This window comes from Gigantopelta aegis, chromosome 5 (genome assembly GCF_016097555.1).
Source record: "Gigantopelta aegis isolate Gae_Host chromosome 5, Gae_host_genome, whole genome shotgun sequence".
Classification (NCBI taxonomy): Eukaryota; Metazoa; Mollusca; class Gastropoda; order Neomphalida; family Peltospiridae; genus Gigantopelta; species Gigantopelta aegis.
Genome location: NC_054703.1, coordinates 38,636,543 through 38,656,264, shown reverse-complemented (window position 1 = coordinate 38,656,264; position 19,722 = coordinate 38,636,543). Strand labels below are relative to the sequence as shown.

Below are 19,722 nucleotides of genomic sequence, written 5' to 3'. Positions count from 1 at the left end.
TTTTATAGCATAGGGGCGGATCGACAGGTTAAAGCCTATAGTGTGATATTTTATCTACAACAACAACGACAACAACGATTCCAGTAAAAACGACAATAACAAAACAACGACAACAGTAGTAGTAGTAGTAGTAGTAGTAGTAGTAGTAGTAGTAGTAAAAATACAATAGTAAACAGTCCGCATCTTTGAGAATGGAAAACATCAAATTATAAAAGAGAGAAACAGTTGGTAAGCTTTAAGACTGGTCTAATTTAAAACATGCCACTGACGGATTTGTAAATCGTAATGTATCCCTAGATTCTTCAATACAGAGAGGAGAGAGAGAGAGAGAGAGAGAGAGAGAGAGAGAGAGAGAGAGAGACAGAGAAAGAGAGACAGAGATACACAGAGATACACACACAGAGAGAGAGAGACAGAGAGAGAGAGACAGAGAAAAGACGTGTGTCTGTGTGTGTGTGTGTGAATATCGAGAAGACAGTTTGGTGCGTTTTAACACTAGACAAAATTTAAATTTTATCCATTTCGTAATATTTATTGAGTGACTTATTGAAATAACGGTGTTGTCTCATTGTTCAGTTGGCTGTTCAAGAGGGGTGAATCTTCGTTAAGAGAACTTCTTGGGAGTGGCTGTCCTTCTATAGACAAGACACTAGATATATATGTTTGATCAAGTAAAGTCAGTATTCAACTATTAGTGTTGTTAATCGTATTAAACGGCATGGAATTTGGCGTCACCGTTGAATAACAAGCGATATGTCTTTACATCCATATACATCTACAATACCACCGATAGTTTGTCGTATCATTTTCAAAGGTTTTGCAATTAGTTTTCCAATTAGAAACCGATGCCACCAAGCTAAAGCTACCACATTTAATTAGTCATGTTCATGATGAGTCATCAGAATTCATATCAGGGGAGGTAAACGACGTAGATATGTTGTTTAAATGCCGTCCAGTAGTCGATTGTGTAATAAGATCTGAAACCGCAACAGAAGCTGTCCCGGCAGTGACACCCTCATTCCGTCTGGACAGTGTTTTCCATTTCAACTTGGTCATCATGGTTTTCCTATAGTTAGCTGAACTGGCCATAAGGATGTAAAAATTCTGTCCAAAATTGATCAGGTATAAAATGTTAAACAGCGGCCACAGTTCGACGATGAGCGATAGAGTTTTAACATTCAAACTGGTTACAAATACAATAACAAAAATACTATCTGAGATGGTCGTTGGTAGGAGTGTTACGAAAGCCAATGCAGAGATCAACATAAGAGGGCGGAGTGATTTGTTAACCTTGTTTTCCGTGAGGTTAGATCTTGTGGAGGAGAATCTCTTTCGGAAAGTGGCGCTGCGATGAATTTGGATTCCAATTATAATGTTGAAGACGAGAATCAAATGACACGGGAGAGCAGAACTGAACAGGAGACGCAAAGAAGCGAAATAGCCCACAAGATGTTGCTTATAAAAACATGCATTTGATTCTTCCACAATTATCATACCATCAATAAATGGGAGTGACATAGCTGCCGATACACCGCACAGACACAAGCAGACGATCATGGCTTTCCTTCTGGTGCAGAATCGATCACATTTCATTGGGAACACAACACAGTAGAACCGGTCAAGAGTCAGTCCAACCACCAGCCATGGCGACAGCAGCGTCACCACAGATTGTATGAACCGTATAAGCGTACAGACACCTGCGTTATTTCCTATGACAAAAGTCGACTGAAAGAGCCTCAACGATTCTACTATGCAGAAACTTATTAGAACAACACTGTCTGATACCGCTAAGAATCTCAAATAAACTGAGTATGAAGACAAAGAAAATTTGGCATCTCTCATTAAAAGTGATACCAGAGAGTTCCCGGCAAGACCCATTACGACTGTAATCACGTTGCAGACCCAGTAGGCATATCCTGGACTGTTGATATAAAGGCTGGCAGGTCCATCTATTGCGTTGTACTTTGTGTTTGAATCTGTCGTATTCAGCGGTGAGTACGTATCTTCGGTGACATCAAATACACTATCAGTCGTTTCTGCAAATACTTCCATCGCTGTGTTAGAGATTCGACAAATTTGAAACCTGCAAAAATACAAAATATACTTATTGTGTAATTGTGTTTCTAATATATTTGTATACCATACTCTTAACATATGTACACCATAAAGCTTAGTTCATAAGTGTTAGTCATTTCCTTCCTACAACTTCTGTTCAAACTTATTTCTGGTAGGTATACATTTCCGGAAAAGACCTTTCGAAGATAGTGATTACTCCACAATTCATAGATAAATTATTTGAATTGTGTTCCATCTTGAAAACATAATGCTACTTGAATAAATTCGTAACTAGTCATTATCATGTTTAAATTGTGGGTTGTCATATAGTTAGGGGATGATATCATTGTGTTTCGTTGTTAACTATAAGACGAAATCGAGTCCCTAAATCCAAACATTTGGTGATAGTTAACAACGACACACAGCAATAGTATCCCTATTCTAATACTACACCTATTAGGAGTATATGTAAGACATTTTATAGTTTTTATTAACGAAATCCCACAAATATATATATAAAAACAAATTATTATATATTCTCCTTACTTACGATGTTCAATGAAAACGCGTGTAGTAAGTTAAAGTATAACGTAATATTTGTTTCGTTCCCTTCACATGGCGGAACTGACTTAGGAGCGAACCAAATGGCAAATTTATCAGCATTGTAGTCTGTTTTTTTTAACATGATTTATTGTAATACAGGATACACTAAAATAAATATTTTCGTTGTCTGTTAATTTCTGTTGCAAGACATATGGATATGATTGGACTTTACATTTGTGAATTATTTCGAGGAATTCGTCTGGCTTAATTTTGTACAAACACTACGTTGATGGGGTAGGTCTACAAGTTTATAACTTGCTAACATATTTTCACTTAAAGTTATATAAATAATATGCATTTACTAAAGTGCAAGTATTATTTTAAAACGTTTTTCAGAATTGTGCTATATTTTATAGCACTTAATGTTGTTTAAAAGTACGTTTAAAAAATCAAGTCATTTCCATCTAGCCTACTTTATCAATTTTATTGTTACAAAAGGTATGTTCTAAACAAAAATAAGGTACTTCAGATTGTGATGTAATTATTTCGGATGAACCTGCTTGCACCCTTTTGAGAACACAAACTTGAAGAGCAGACCAAAAGACACATGCTGGTGACTGCTGCAATCGATCAGTGACCGGACCTTGCTTGGGGTGGGTGGGTGCACGTTCATTGCTGCTAACGAAGTGTTAAAACGTTACAATGACACGAAATAGTAACTAAATAGTAATAATAACATCATTTCCATCTGAAGTTAGTAAGTTTGATGCAAGTTGTTCATATCGACGTTTAAAAATAATGGAAGACGCGGAATTAATATACTAACGAAAACACCACACATGAGGCTGAGTGACAGCATATTGGACGAGTTCTCGGAATTGTGTTATCGTGATAAATTCTGGTTGCCCATGACAACGTACATCTATCGTCCGATTTATCAGGAAAATTAACGAGTGGAAAAAAGGCTTATATGAAAGTTGCATTAGAATTTGGTATAAATTTCACTTATGACTACATACGTTACATTAGAAACCCACAAATCAGTTCTTTGTTAGCTACCGATGGCTGTCTAAATCCTTTGCGGTATATAAATTTGCTTATTACTATTCAGATATGCATAGGGAACGCACACAGTAATTCTAATTGCGCTAACTATGACTGTTTAAATCATTTTCAAATAATAATAATAATAATAATAATTAATATGTGTGTCGTTAATTAATAGTCGATAGGTTTATGGCGGCTATCAAATGGAACCAGAGTAGAAGATATCCAGAAACCGACTTAATTAGGAAATTAAATACATCGACTTCTAACTGGGGTACCTTCGTGACAATTGTGGCTATTCTTGTTTCATATCTCAAGAGACTGATATATTGTATTTCTGTAATATTTTTAGCACTCAACATACATATTAACAGTTAGCATAGACATAGCCAGATAAATATAACATAAAATAATAATAGTAATTGTATGAACACATCAAGTTCCATTAACAAAACATCAAAACAAATGTTATTTTCTTACAAAGCATAATTTTAACACACGTGTATGAATACATCAATTTCCATTAAAAAATCTTGAAAACAAATGCTGGCACTATAATTTGCGATATCTCCTGTGATAATGTCGTTTCTTTTTTTGACGTCACTGTGTATGTTTCATCGCTAAACCTATCATTACAATTGTCGGAAATGAAACTAATGATAATATATATATATATATATATATATATATATATATATATATATATATATATCGGTATAGAACTGTTAATTAAGTCAGGCTATCCATCTTTATGTTTGTGTTTACTTTATCCTCAATTCGCTTTTCAACTAGCTACGTCGTAGCTCAGATTGTGCATGAAAAATATGACGTCATTTCCATCTACTCCATATATTTGTGGTTAAAATGATTTGAGACGATATTTTATATTCATAAGAAATACCAATAATAATTTAGATAGCAAAGAAATGTTTATTACACTCGCGTGTTAGTCGTACTGATTCTACGAACCTCGTGTCAGAATTAATTTATTATTTTCGCTCTCGCTTGGGCAATACAAGGATCCTGACACATACCAGCTTGTTAATTATAGACCACAACTAGATAGAGCCGATGAAATGACCGCATATTTCACATACACAGTCTGGGCAAGGACCAGGGAAGCAATGTTATGACACAGCTTTTCCCAAAATTTAGTCATTTCACTTTAATACATGTGTGCGTCGTGTATCTTTTATTAACTCGGTTATGTTGAACCATATGGATAATAAATATAATAAACCAACAAAAAGACAACAAATAAAATCAAGGCAAAGGAAAATAAAAACAAAATAATAAAGTAAACTGTTTGTCCAGTGATAGATAGCGCTGGCAAATTGTTTTTAAATGTTTGGATAAAAACCTATATAGGTATAAACTGACATAATATAAAAATTTTTTTAGAATTTCGTTAATATTTGTCATCCATACTTAATTTTAATTTCACGAATTAAAGCATTTTTAACGTAACTTATCAATTCTTAGTTGCATGAAACGTAAGAACAACTATTAAAGGGACATCCCTGAGTTTGCTGCAATGTTTAAGATGTTATCGACTAATAGAGACTTTTAACGATTGTAATTACATATCAAATATATTTTTCTGCATAAACTATTAGTGGATGTACATGAAACGTGTTTCTGATCGTTCTATTATTTGTACTAGGTTAGATTTCATTTTATTTTCTAAAATAAAAAAAATTCGTACGTACGAAATTATTTGAAGACAAACTCCTGTTTGGGCTTTTTACAAATATTAAGAGGACCAGAAAAACATTGAATATACAGACACTGATATACAAAAAAGAAAATATCTTACAATGCAGCAAACTCCAAAATGCCCCTTTAAAACATATAAGGAACATACATTTATGGTAAGGATCTGTGATGCAAGTTTTGTCAGCAGACAGTGACATTCTAGTGACTTCAATGACTAAATACCGGCCTCGGTGACGTCGTGGCAGGCCATCGGTCTACAGGCTGGTAGGTACTGGGTTCGGATCCCAGTCGAGGCATGGAATTTTTAATCCAGACCCTGAGCGAGTTCCCCGCAAGGCTCAATGGGTAGGTGTAAACCACTTGCACCGACCAGTGATCCATAACTGGTTCAACAAAGGCCATGGTTTGTGCCATCCTGCCTGTGGGAAGCGCAAATAAAAGATCCCTTGCTGCTAATCGGAAGAGTGGCCAATGTAGTGGCGACAGCGGGTTTCCTCTCAAAATCTGTGTGGTCCTTAACCATATGTCTGACGCCATATAACCGTAAATAAAATGTGTTGAGTGCGTCATTAAATAAAACATTTCTTTCTTTCTTTTCTTTCTTTCAATGACTAAATAGCAACACGGCTGATATCAGACAAAAACAAGTTTTAAAATACACTGTTTTTTCAAATTACAGTCTTTGATGATAATAATAGAACAAATGTATTAAGAAATGCGCCATGCTTATGAATGGGATAAGTTCAGTCTCGATTTCTTTGCTCGTTTTTATTTTATTTTTACGAATGTGACAGAGATTTGTTTACTTTTCTCGTGCAAACGTAAACGATGTCAAAAATATTTCCATGTGCGTTCTGTTACGTACAAACGACTTAAACACTGAAACAAGTGCTTCACCGAAACAGGGCAGCGGACGATATATAATGTAGCGAACTTGAATTCTTAAAGATAACTAATGCAAATATCAAACGACAGGTTTTATTTGTTGTTTTTTGTTTTGTTTGTTTTTCGATGTTTTTTTTGTTTGTCTTTTTTTATTGTTTAATTATTATTATGATTATTATTATTTCCTTCTTTTTTTTTCTTTCTTTTTTTTCTTCTTTTTGGGGGGGTGGGTGGGGTGGGGGGTAATACGGAACACTATTATTTTGGCTCTACTAACAATTTAATTATTTAGAATCAACCGAGATGTCACGCCTCGTGTGTTCCTAAAACTCGTCTTATGAGAAATGTATACCAGTCCTTTAAAGGGACATTCCCGAGTTTTCCGCATTGTAAGATGTTTTCGACTAATAAAATAGTTCTACGATTAATCTTACATATTAAATATATTTTCTTGTTAAGAATATAAGTGTGTGTATATTCAATGTGTTTCTGGTCGTCTTAATATTTGTAAGAAGCCCAAACTGGATTTTGTCTTCAAATAATTTCGTACGTACGAAAAAGTATTTTTTAGGAAATAAAATGAAATTTAACCTAATACAAATATCAAAACGACCAGAAACACGTTTAATATACAGCCACTAATATTTTATGCAGAAAACTATATTTGATATATAATTACAGTCGTCAAAAGGTCTCTGTTAGTCGATAACATCATAAACATTGCACCAAACTCAGGAATGCCCCTTTAAACTAAGGAAATACATAAATCACCTATTTTTCTGCCTATTACCTTTACGCACCACAGCAACTGAGCAGCATCGATAAATGCACAGTGCCAGAGTTCCGTGTATTTATACCGTTCGAAAGAAGCTTAAAAATCTAATTCAACAGACGCATTAAACAAAATCATTACGTCAGTCAGAAAAACACATTAATTTGTGTGCTGTCAGAGATGATTAGGAAAACTATTTCATTAAATTTACGCAGAAGCTAATATTACTGAATTCAAAGCCTTACGTAGCAGATAATGAACACATTCAGAATAATCGAAATCACAAGAGAAAACACAGTAAACGGTAAACATATTGGTGAATTAGAACATTATTATTATTTTTGTTCTAATCTACAACTCCACTTGCATAAATGCCGAATGTTAAAATGGCTTTGTGTTTTGTCCTACATGCCTGCATTTTAATTGGAATTACTAGCATGCTTTACCAGACATGTTTAAATAATAAAGAAGTAAAAAATATATGTTATTTCTTGCGCAAGACGTTTTAATAAATTCGCGCGTCCCAATTATCAGCGAACTACCGGCCTCGGTGGCGTCGTGGATAAGCCATCGGCCTGCAGGCTGGTAGGTACAGGGTTCGCAGCCCGGTACCGGCTCCAAACCAAAGCGAGTTCTTAAGGACTCAATGGGTAGGTGTAAGGCCACTACACCATTTTATCTCTCCCAGTAACCACTAACCAACTAACAACTAACCAACTGTCCTGGACAGACAGTCCAGATACCTGAGGTGTGTGCCCAGCAATATGTAAAAAAATTTAGATGAAGTTAAATCAAATAGTTCGCTGATTTTATGTCAGTCCAACTCATGTTCGTGCTTGTATCCAATTAAGGTACCTATTTTATTTAACTTCATATAATGTCTTTATCATACATTTATCCAATAGAGATTCGCCCACGCTGTTCCGGACACAGACCTCATCTGTCTGGCCTTTCTGTCCAGTTAATGTGTACAATGGCCAGGGTATGGTGAGAGAGATACTAGTGTAGAGTAACCTCACCCTGGGTAAGGGGGAATTTAATCCTATTAATCGCAAGTTAAATGGGTTGAAGCACACGCACAGACGTGTGCATCCATATACGCACATGCACGCACGGAAACATACACCCGCAAACGTTTTACACATACATACGTGCGTATGTACAAACACCGAACCACACAGAAGGAAGAAAATGTTTTATTTAACGGGGCACTCAGCACATATGCTTTACGGTTATATGGCGTCAGACATGCTTAAGGACCCGAGCCACACAGATGTACATACCAAGTCAAGCACGTATGCACGCCACATATGCACGCACACCTACTAATCTACGTATGTTCCTACATTTTAAACATACATGTACTTATCTACATACATACATACATGCACACACATATAAACATATTACACACACACCCACACACACACACACACACACATTTAACATTGTGAAGTTTTTTATATATTATATATATATATATATATATATATATATATATATATATATACGCAAGATTGCTTGGATGACAAGAAAGCAGAACCTTTTAACACTGATCAGGCAAACTCGACGTTACCGGATCCTTCCCCAGATTGCTCGATCTGTGGTGCATCATTTTGTAACATAACTAAATGACTGGTAATTGGTATACATTAACTGATACATAAATAGAAAAGCTAAAGTTTAACACGATTCACGCCTTTGAGAGCAAAAACAAACAGCGCTAACAATTATTACATGCTCTTGGAAGTCAACCAGACTGTGTAATAAAGTATCACGTAGCGAGGCCCTCCACCACGGACGAACACCGACAACCAAACACAGGATCATACATATATACATATTCTGATATTTTGACAAGATGGTTAAAGGGACATTCCTGAGTTTGCTGCACTTTTTAAAGATGTTATCTTTTTTTAAACAATATTTATTAACGTTTAACGTTTGGGATTGACCAACAGGCGATGCCTGTATTAAGGTGTCTCCCTACATTTTACAAATACAATTTTTACAAAACATAGCAGACAAAACAACAGTTGTTAGAAAAACAATTACACACAACACACGAGAAATGAACAGAAACAGGAGGACAGACAGACAGAATGAGAGAGAGAGAGAAGGAGAGAGAGAGACAGAGAGAGAGAGAGAGAGAGAGAGAGAATGAATGAATGAGAATTGTCAGATAATGTCAAAGCGTTTGCTTGCAACAATAAACTGTTGAACCATTTTAAACATGTCAACGTTTTCTTGGTCATCAAAATTTGGATTTCCAAGTAAAAGCACTCTGTAATTTAAATTTGAGTAAGCAAATAGAAATTGAGCACGTTGTCTGTCATAGTTTGGGCAATGGGGTAAGAAATGTTCAGAATTCTCAATAGGATGGCCACAGGCACAGATTGGAGTATCCGATATAAAACGTTTAAATTTGTGTCCATTTAGGTCGCTAATATTTAGACGAAGACGACAGTGTAATATCTCTGGTCTTCTCTCCCACGTGTAAAATATTTAGTTTTGTTTGCATATAAGTGTTTTTTAAAGCAACTTATGGATAAAGAATTTCTAGTATTAATTGGTAGTTTGTTCCATAATTTAACTCCTGAAGGGAAGAACGAATCAGAAAATAGTTTTGTTCGGCTTCTAAATCCCTGCAAGTGATCAGCATCATGCAACGGGTAGCGAGAATGTTCTCATACTGTTTTGAGCAATTTTTGGGATAGGTAAGCCGGAGTCATACCTTTACAAAGTCCATACATCATACATAATTTGTGGCATTTTCTTCTCTCTGATAAAGGCACAAAACCAGTTTCCTTGTATAATGACTGATGAGATGTTCCACGAACAGCACCACAAATGGTGCGTAGGGCATCTAATTGAATGTTTTCAAGCTGCTGAGATAAATGCAATGTACAGTTGTCCCAAATTACATCAGCATAATCAAAAAGAGGAAGGATAAATGTGTTGTATATTTTTTCCAACGATTTCCTAGATAACCTATATTTAAGCGACCGAAGGCAACTGGTCATTTTAGATGTTTTATCAATAACAGTTTGCACGTGAAGTCGCCATTCACCAGACTGTTGGAAAACCAGTCCCAAATGTTTATGAAAATTGACTTCTATAATTTCCTCATTATTAAGATACAAAGTGGGTTCAGTCAAGGGAGACGACTTCTGCGTGAAAGTGAGTGTTTTAGTTTTGGCAGAACTAAATTTAACAAGCCACCTTTTGGCCCAGTTATTAATACGTTTTAGATCAGAGTTTAAAATATTACTGGCGGCCTGTGGGTCATCCACTTTTGTGAATAAAGAAGTATCGTCAGCGAAGAGTCGTATGTTTGAGTCTATTCCATTTATTATATCGTTGATATATATATATATATATATATATATATATATATATATATATATATATATATATATATATATATATATATATATAGATGTTATCGACTAACAGAGACTTTTTGACGATTGTAATTACATATCAAATATATTTTTCTGCATAAAATATTAGTGGCTGTATATTAAACGTGTTTCTAATATTTGTAGTAGGTTAAATTTCATTTTATTTCCTAAAATATATTGTTTTCGTACGTACGAAATTGTTTGAAGACAAAATCCAGTTTGGGCTTCTTGCAAATACTAAGATGGCCAGAAACACATTGAATATACATACACTGATATTCTAAACAAGAAAATATATGTAATATGTAAATTTAATCATAGAAATATGACATTACATTATAAAGATATGTGTATTAATAATATAAATACATGACATTACATTATAAAGATATGTGTATTAATAATATAAATACATGACATTACATTATAAAGATATGTGTATTAATAATATAAATACATGATATTACATTATAGAGATATGTGTATTAACCATATAGATGCATGACATTACATTATAAAGATATGTGTATTAATAATATAAATACATGATATTACATTACAGAGATATGTGTATTAACCATATAGATGCATGACATTACATTATAAAGATATGTGTATTAATAATATAAATACATATTACATTATAGAGATATGTGTATTAACCATATAGATGCATGACATTACATTATAAAGATATGTGTATTAATAATATAAATACATGATATTACATTATAGAGATATGTGTATGAACCATATAGATTGCATGACATTACATTATAAAGATATGTGTATTAATAATATAATACATGATATTACCTTATAGAGATATGTGTATGAACAATATAGCTACATTCCGCGATGAGATATATTGTAAACTATAATTATTCAAAAAAATTCAGTTACAACTGTGTACTTTACAATTCTTGATATTTCAATATAAAGATATAAATAAAATAAATAAATAATAATAATAATAAAAATTAAATTATAAAATCATAAAATAACAATAAGACATAAAATAATGTAATATGATTTAAACTATATCAAGTATAGTTGTATGTTGACCTTTATTAGTTTCATTAACTGGTTAATGTATGGTAGTTTTAGTTGTTGGGTATTGTTGTTGTTATGGGCATTTAAATACTTAAACAATTATATTCATGAATTTGACTAATATTTTTAGTGTGCTTATTATTTTACTGCTCATAAGTTCTCTAAATTTATATATATTTGGTCGTATATAATAATATGGGCGTAAACATTCTTTCTGGGTATTATTGAAAAAACTACATACAAATAAATAATGGAATTCGTCTCCTATATCGTTTTCATCACAAATAGTACAAAGTCTATCTTCTAGTAGAACTGTATTCCAACGTCCATTCTCAACAGTTAAATAATGGTTAGAAGTCCTAAATTGTATCATAACGGTCCATACTTTTACAGGAATAATATTAAAATAATTTACAAAATTCCATTGGTCTTTGAAATATTCGTAGGTTTTACCTCTCGATGATTTTGAAATATTATTTTTCCATGTTTGTAAATACTGGTCGTTTTGTCGTATGCTAATTTGTTGTGATGGCCATCTTACCGATAGAAAGGTTTGTGATAGCCATTTATTACTCATTCCTAGTTGCTCTAAAATATTTTTAACAGCAGCAATCCAGTTATAGTTAGTTCCATTGCTAATATGGTCTCTCGTCATTGATTTGTATAATAATAGAGATAATTTAGATTTTGTCCCCGAGATAACTCGTGCCCAATAACAAATTAATCTTTTGTGGATAGTCAACTCGACTGGCATTCTACCAAGTTCACCATATAACATGCAAATTGGGGTCGCGTTTTGCATGGCAGTATGATCAATCCATACGCGTCGAGATTTAGAGGTGCATACTCTATTAAATATTTATGGCGGGACCAAAGAATTAGCTCGAGAGATCGAACGTCGACATTACTAGTTTCTACAGCAACTTGGTCGGGATCGTCGCTTCAGATCGAGAGTTCGAAGCTTTCGAGAGATCGAAGGTGGAGTGATTAAAGTTTGACTATATATATATATATATATATATATATATATATATAGAGAGAGAGAGAGAGAGAGAGAGAGAGAGAGAGAGAGAGAGAGAGAGAGAGAGTGTGTGTGTGTGTGTGTGAATTAATGTTTAACGACACCCCAGCACGAAAAATACATCGGCTATTTGGTGTCAAACTGTGGTAATGGAAACAACAAAGTGATGATCAACATCAATATAAAAATTCAACAGTTAAATAAAAACAGTGTAAACGACTGTGTAAAAATACAAATATCACAGATAGATAAAATTAAAATTTAGAATAAAATTCAGTATCACGTACAAATTGTAAAATAATTTCTGGATGGAATCGAAATGATTCCATCACATTTGTTTGACCAAATAAATCTTTTCGAATTACTAACAAATGCTTACACACCACCAAAATGTGGCGCACAGTCAGATTACACTGACAGTGCTCACACTGAGGTGGAGGATCTTTCTTTAAGATAAATGAATGGGTCAAGTAAGTATGACCGATGCGGGCACGACCCAAGACAATCTCATCCTTCCTGCACTGTCTATAGGAAGACTGCCACTCTCCCAAGACTGGCTTGATGGCATGAAGCTTGTTTGCAACCGCACCATTCCCAGTCTGGAGCTCCACGCGGTAAGACGTGTTTGTTTCGCGTGTGCACACTGCACGTGCTTTCGTGTGCTCGACTTGGGGGTCCTTCATTTCGTTGTTTTTGTCAGCGAAATGAAGTTTTGTACTGGGATGTATGCGGCCATTGGAACTGATTGAACGCTGGGACGCTTCTCGTTTCGACAGCCTGCACCACCAGGTTGGATTCTTTTTTAGCGAGATTCCTTGCCTCCACGTCATTTCTCCGTCTGACTGTCGACTTTGGGTTTTTTCGTGACTCGTATGACAGCCATTCTGCAGAACGCCACGGTTGTTCGCGTTTAGTCTCTACATGTCCGAGCCTGTCCTAGCAGCACTGGAAGATTGACCGCCCCACTCTAAGACGAAATAGGAAGCGGGGTCGGCCCCTACTACTCTTTTCTATACTTTACTTTGTTTTATTGTGATACCATCTCGTATCCTCCGGAGTCGGGCCCGTCCGCACCACTATACCAAACCATGACGACTGGACTATACCCTAGTCTGATACTCTCTCTTGTTCAGACGGATCCGGTTTCTCAAGATCTGTATTTCAGCACAGCACTACACCTTCAACGTCTATCGACTGTCAATCTAGGGGTTTTCTTGACGGGATGCAACCCATCTCGTCCCTTTAAGCTGTGCACCCAAACGGCCTTAACGAGGCCACTCGCGTGGACATATCGATCGGACTTTAAACTTTTAGATCTGCGTTCAAAATTTTATGTCGAAATTACTTCTTTATTTTTAAATATTATTAAATAGTCCGATCCTCTCTTCTTTCTCTTATTTAATTTTGGACTGTCCTTCTAAAATGCTCCAAATTATATAAATATTCGGCCGAGCAGTCAATTCTTTTTATTTTTGGCTTGTAACCTTTTTATTTTATTTTTATTTATTCTATTAACTTTTTTACTAATTGCTATTTTCAAAATTCTGCCCATTTTCACCCCCCCCCCCCCCCTCCATCCCGAGTCAGGCCACCGATCTTATCGGAGGTCGGACTCGGGATGGGCGTGTTCGAAACCCTAGTGGTATATGGACACGTTAAACTAGTTATCATCATCAGCAACCGCACTGTCCCAATCATGTTGCCAAGTCGAAAAGATAAATTTGTTAATATTATATTTAAAATCATTATACGGTACACCAATCCTGGCATGAGGAAAATTCAAAGCAGACTTGGCAGCTGAATCTGCCTTTTCATTACCCCTAATACCAACATGGCGGGGCACCCAACAAAATACAACCTATTTATTCCCAATAGATAAAAAGACACACTTTCGTATCACCATCCCAATTAAGGGATGGTCCAACTTCATATTTCGTAAAGCTTGAAGACACGAAAGTGAGTCTGTAAAAATATTAAATTTGGATCCACTAGAATCCTTTATTTCTTCCAAGGCTATAATGACTGCCCAAACTTCAGCACTAAAAATCGATGATGAGCCAGGCAATCTCATGAAAAGTATTGTGTCTGATGGAAAAACTGTAGCACAAGCCACACAATGTCCATCCCTTGATCCATCTGTATACACAGGAATGTAATCACGGTATTTGTCCTGAATTTCCATGAAAAACTGTCTATAAACAACAGCATCTGTACGATCTTTCTTCAAATGCGGAAGATCAAACACAAAATATGAAGGAGTTTTCAAAGTGTCTGATAAATCAATGTTGGAAAGCGATAAAAAACGCTTAAAACTACATTCCCTGGAATAGTTTTATTATTTAGGCATATAGAACAGAAAATCCAATTACGTTTGGTGCATATATGTCCCCTGGAAAGGCGTTGGTGTGTGGGGGATTTGCTTTGAAATTTTGACAGTGGCCAGCTGTTGGCATACGCGTTACATGTAAGGGGGTGTTACTAATTAGGTAACGCTCTAGGGGTAGAGGAAGAGGGTACTGTGTTCGATTTACGTAACATTTTTCAAGACTATATGTTATTTTTATTCATTACTTAGACCTAAAAAAGGTGTTTTTTGGAAATGCGCGGTCAGTCTCGGATCGATCCCCATCGGCGGATATACAAAAAGACCATGGTATGTGATATCCTGTCTGTAGGATGGTACATAGAAACAATCCATTGCTAAAAAAAATGCAGCGGGTTTCCAAGGCGCGTGTGCAGGGATTTCAGCGGGGTTGGGGTGTGTTGAGCGAAGTTTATATGGGGCCATGCTCCCCCCAAAAATACATTTCCATTTTTTTTTAAGCTTGGGCAAGTAAGAGTTTCGACCTCCAATACCCTCCCCCTGCACATGCACCCGGTTCCTCTCTAAGATTATATGTCAAATTTACCAAATGTTAGACATCCAACAGAAGATAGAAGGAAGGATAGGATATGTTTTATTTAACGACGCACTCAACACATTGTATTTACGGTTGTATGGGGTCGGATGATTATTAAATCAATATGCTTTATCTTTGATGTCGTTAACCACATCATAACCTTGCGATCAGCTCCCCATTCCGTATTACCAATAACGTTTAAAATATTGAGACCTTTTACGCCCTTCTTTTTAACATATTTAAGATGGGACACAAAATATAATTTACTGTCAAATATAAACCCATAAATTTGGTCTCCTCCACAACTGGAATTGGATTTTTGTCCAGAAAAAACTATGGATCTAAGTGGAGACCTTGTCTAGCACATATGCATATAAACCGTTTTTGCCTTTGAGAGAGAGAGAGAGAGAGAGAGAGAGAGAGAGAGAGAGAGAGAGAGAGAGAGAGAGAGAGAGAGAGAGAGAGAGACGACACACACACACACACACACACACACACACACACACATATACACACACATTCATCCATCCATCATACATACATACATACATACATACATACATGATGCATGTACGTAAGCGGGATCGACCGTTTAGATTGTAGGCCCCATGCATGTGGTTGAGTTAAACAGCATCCTGTTTTATGGATGTCTGAATAGCTCAGAACGCATCGTGATTAGTCAGCAATTTGCGGGCTATTCGGTGCCACAGGTTCGAGTCCCAGCAACGGCATGGGACAATTCGTGAGGCCAGAAACCATTTGATTACCTCCTGTGATGTGCCTTGATATCTATGTATGTAACAGTCAACCTCGACATACATACAATATATCTTTGTCATGCACGTAGGCGGGATTAACCGCGTAACTTGTAAGTCCCATGCATATAGATGAGTTAAAGAGCTTTCTTTTTACTGATGCCTCAGTAGCTCAGAATAGCGGAGAGGGAAATTCATCAAAATTGTTGAACATTGTGCACTTAGTGACAACTTTTTTGCAATTTTGCATGCTGTTAGATATGGTCTTAAGGTTTTCAAAACTAACCGCATACAAGTTGGGGTAGTTCCCTGGGGGCCGGGATGCACAAATCCAATATGGTCGCCACCGCAAAAAAAGATAAGGTCATATCTCAGCTCCTGTTAGCTCTCGATCCTTATGTAATACCACTTTTTACATGTCTTTAGGTGTGGAGAGTTCTTTTCGGATATCATCTTTTTGTTTCCGGATAATTTTCAAGGTCAAAGGTCATTTTCAAGGTTATTTTAGCCATGAAACTACCATACCTCTGGAACTAAGCAACATAAAAATGTGATCGAGGTCTGTAGACATATGTTTTCCACCACAGGAAATTCATTTGTCAGTTTAGTTGATGTCTCACTGTCGCCCTATAGTAACATATAATTCAAAATGGCTGCCGCTCTATGACCATAACTCCCGAATTTAAGCGCAAAACCGGGGCGCAAAACACTGGGCTGGTGGATGGGACTCAGGGAGTGCTAAGGGTCCACTGGTTAGGGAGCGCAATCCACGCTACGCCAATGATAGAAATATTCTCTCTATCTCAAAACTACAAGAAATAGGAGGGAAACATTACAATAATTTATAAGCTGAAAACCATTGTTATCAAGATAATTGATTTAATTATCCCCTGAGCCAGTGCGTTAAAGTATATGTATGTAATCGTCAACCTCGACATACATGCGCTATATAGATAGTCATACAAAACCCCCAATAGATTCACATAGGCAAAAAATGTATGCACTTTTATTCCATCTAGTACCACTGTATCAAGTAGCCTTGTGCTTGACACATGTATGGGGTACCTGTAAAAAAAGTACTCAAATTATGTGCGGAACTAGAGTAGTCATAGACGCTACCATTTATCTCTAAAATGAGCAGTTTGATCCCCATTTTTTATGATTCACTTTAAGGTTCAGGGGCGGCAGCATTTATATCCGTAGTGTTTATGTCGATTGATACGCTGCATATATGCCACTGTGACATGTATGCTTGTTTGTGTGTTTGTTTTTATGTGTGTGCATTGGCCTCCCCACCCCACCCCACTCTCCACCCGCAAGCACCAAGTCATGATTAGTTGTGCTGTCAGTTTTTTTAAGGCATATCTTACCATTAGTTATGATATTTGGGGTTTTTATCTGACTGTAGCCTCGTTGATTGCAAAATCAATATTGTCTCAAATCCCTTAGCTGTCACCATAGAGATACCTTTTGTCTTAGATGTCCAGTGACGTTAGCATAACCGGTGCTCATTTCAAGACGGTGTTCTTTCTCCAAGTATTTACGTGATCGTATGACGTTCATCAGGTCAGAGTTCATGATGTACAGTGTTCTGACTCTACTCATTAGGCACCGGCCTCGGTGGCGTCGTGGCAGGTCATCGGTCTACAGGCTGGTAGGTACTGGGTCCGGATCCCAGTCGAGGCATGAGTAGGCGTAAACCACTTGCACCGACCACTGATCCATAACTGGTTCAAAAAAGGCCATGGTTTGTGCTATCCTGCCTGTGGGAAGCGCAAATAAAAGATCCCTTGCTGCTAATCGGAAGAGTAGCCCATGTAGTGGCGACAGCAGGTTTCCTCTCAAAATATGTGTGGTCCTTAACCATATGTCTGACGCCATATAACCGTAAATAAAATGTGTTGAGTGCGTCGTTAAATAAAACGCTTCTTTCTTTCTTTCTACTCATTAGGCAGTGACATGATATGTGTCGCCACCGGGTACTTACATATCAATGCACACATTGCTAATAAAATGTTTACTTACATTATCAATTTCTGCAAATACATGGGGTTTTTTTGTGTTGATGATTATTATTTTTTTATTATTTGTTTTATTTGTTTTTATTTATTTATTATTATATTTTTATTTTTTTATTATTATTATTATTATTATTTTTTTTTGTTGTTGTTGTTGTTGTTGTTGTTGGGGGGAGGGGGGTTCTATTGTTGCTTGGGATTTTGTTTATCGGGTCTAATTTATAAAGCTCTCTTAGGATAATTGTTGCTTTGCACTACGAGATAGCAAAATTGCGACAGTTTCTATGATATGGTAGGGTATGGTAGGGTATGATAAAGGGATTAACGTGCACATTCAGAGCAAGCTGTTTTAGCGCACGGCTGTCATGGGCATTTTGTTTGTCATGTTCACAAACTTAATTCATACTGATGCGAGACTCTTTGTGTACTAATAATGAGGGGTATGTAACGAAAACTTCGATTTTTGGCATACCACAGATTAGGAACAGGTTCGAGTTCTGATACAACAATAATCCTATATTAGAAGGGGCGGGCCGTAGCCAAGCGGCAATGCGTTCCCTTGATGCGCGGTCGCTCTGGGATCGATCCCCGTCGGTGGGTCTATTGGGCTGTTTCTCGCTCCAGCCAGTGTATCGGCGGGATGGTGCATATAAAAGATCCCGTGCTGCTAATCAGAAAGAGTAGCCCGTGAAATATCGACAGCGGGTGTCCGACGTCATATAACCGTAAATAAAACGTGTTCAAAGCGTCCTGAAATAAAACATTTCCTTTCTTCGTGTTCAGGTAGTACTAAACCAAATAACATCCAGCTGGGTCAAACTTCCGGTTGCATGCTACTTGTGATGGAGCAGTTAATACAACAAGTACTGTCATATGTGAGTGTGTTTCTCTAAAAAAAAAATTGATCTGGGCAAAACATGCATGCAATTTTATTTCATATAGTACCACTGCATCTAGTAGCCTTGTGCTTGAAACATGTATGGGCTACCTGTAAAAAAACGTACTCAAATTGTGTGCGGAACTAGGGTATTCATATATGCTACCTGTTATCTCTGAAAGGAACAGCTTCACCCCCATTTGTTTTCTGATTCACTTTCAGGGTCAGGGTTGGTAGTATTTATATCCGTGGTGTTTATTTCGATTGATATGCTGCAGGTAGGAATTTTAGCCATATTTGTTACTATTGTGGTCTGTGGTATTTGATTTGGTGGTATACACCCTTCATCAATGTGGTACTACAACACGTTGAAATTGCTTTAACAAATAGAATCGTACATTGTCATTTGAAGCAATTTGAAGGTCTTAAAGGGACATTCCTGAGTTTGCTGCCCTTTTTAAGATGTTATCGACTAACAGAGACTTTTTAACGATTGTAATTACATATCAAATATATTTTTCTGCATAATATATTACTGGCTGTATATTAAACGTATTTCTAATCGTTCTAATATTTGTACTAGGTTAAATTTCATCTTATTTCCTAAAATATTGTTTTTGTCGTACGTACGAAATTATTTGAAGACAAAATCCAGTTTGGGCTTATCACAAATATT

General features: G+C 36.2%; 1 protein-coding gene across 1 annotated transcript; it reads right to left on the bottom strand.

The window, feature by feature from the left end:
* Nucleotides 1–885: 885 nt before the first annotated feature.
* On the bottom strand, nt 886–17,756 carry LOC121373157 (cysteinyl leukotriene receptor 1-like). Its single transcript, XM_041499611.1, has 2 exons — nt 17,608–17,756; nt 886–2,083 (listed from the first exon to the last, which is right to left on the bottom strand). Exons 1-2 carry the CDS (start codon nt 17,754–17,756, stop codon nt 886–888), a joined length of 1,347 nt encoding a protein of 448 aa, XP_041355545.1.
* Nucleotides 17,757–19,722: the final 1,966 nt, after the last annotated feature.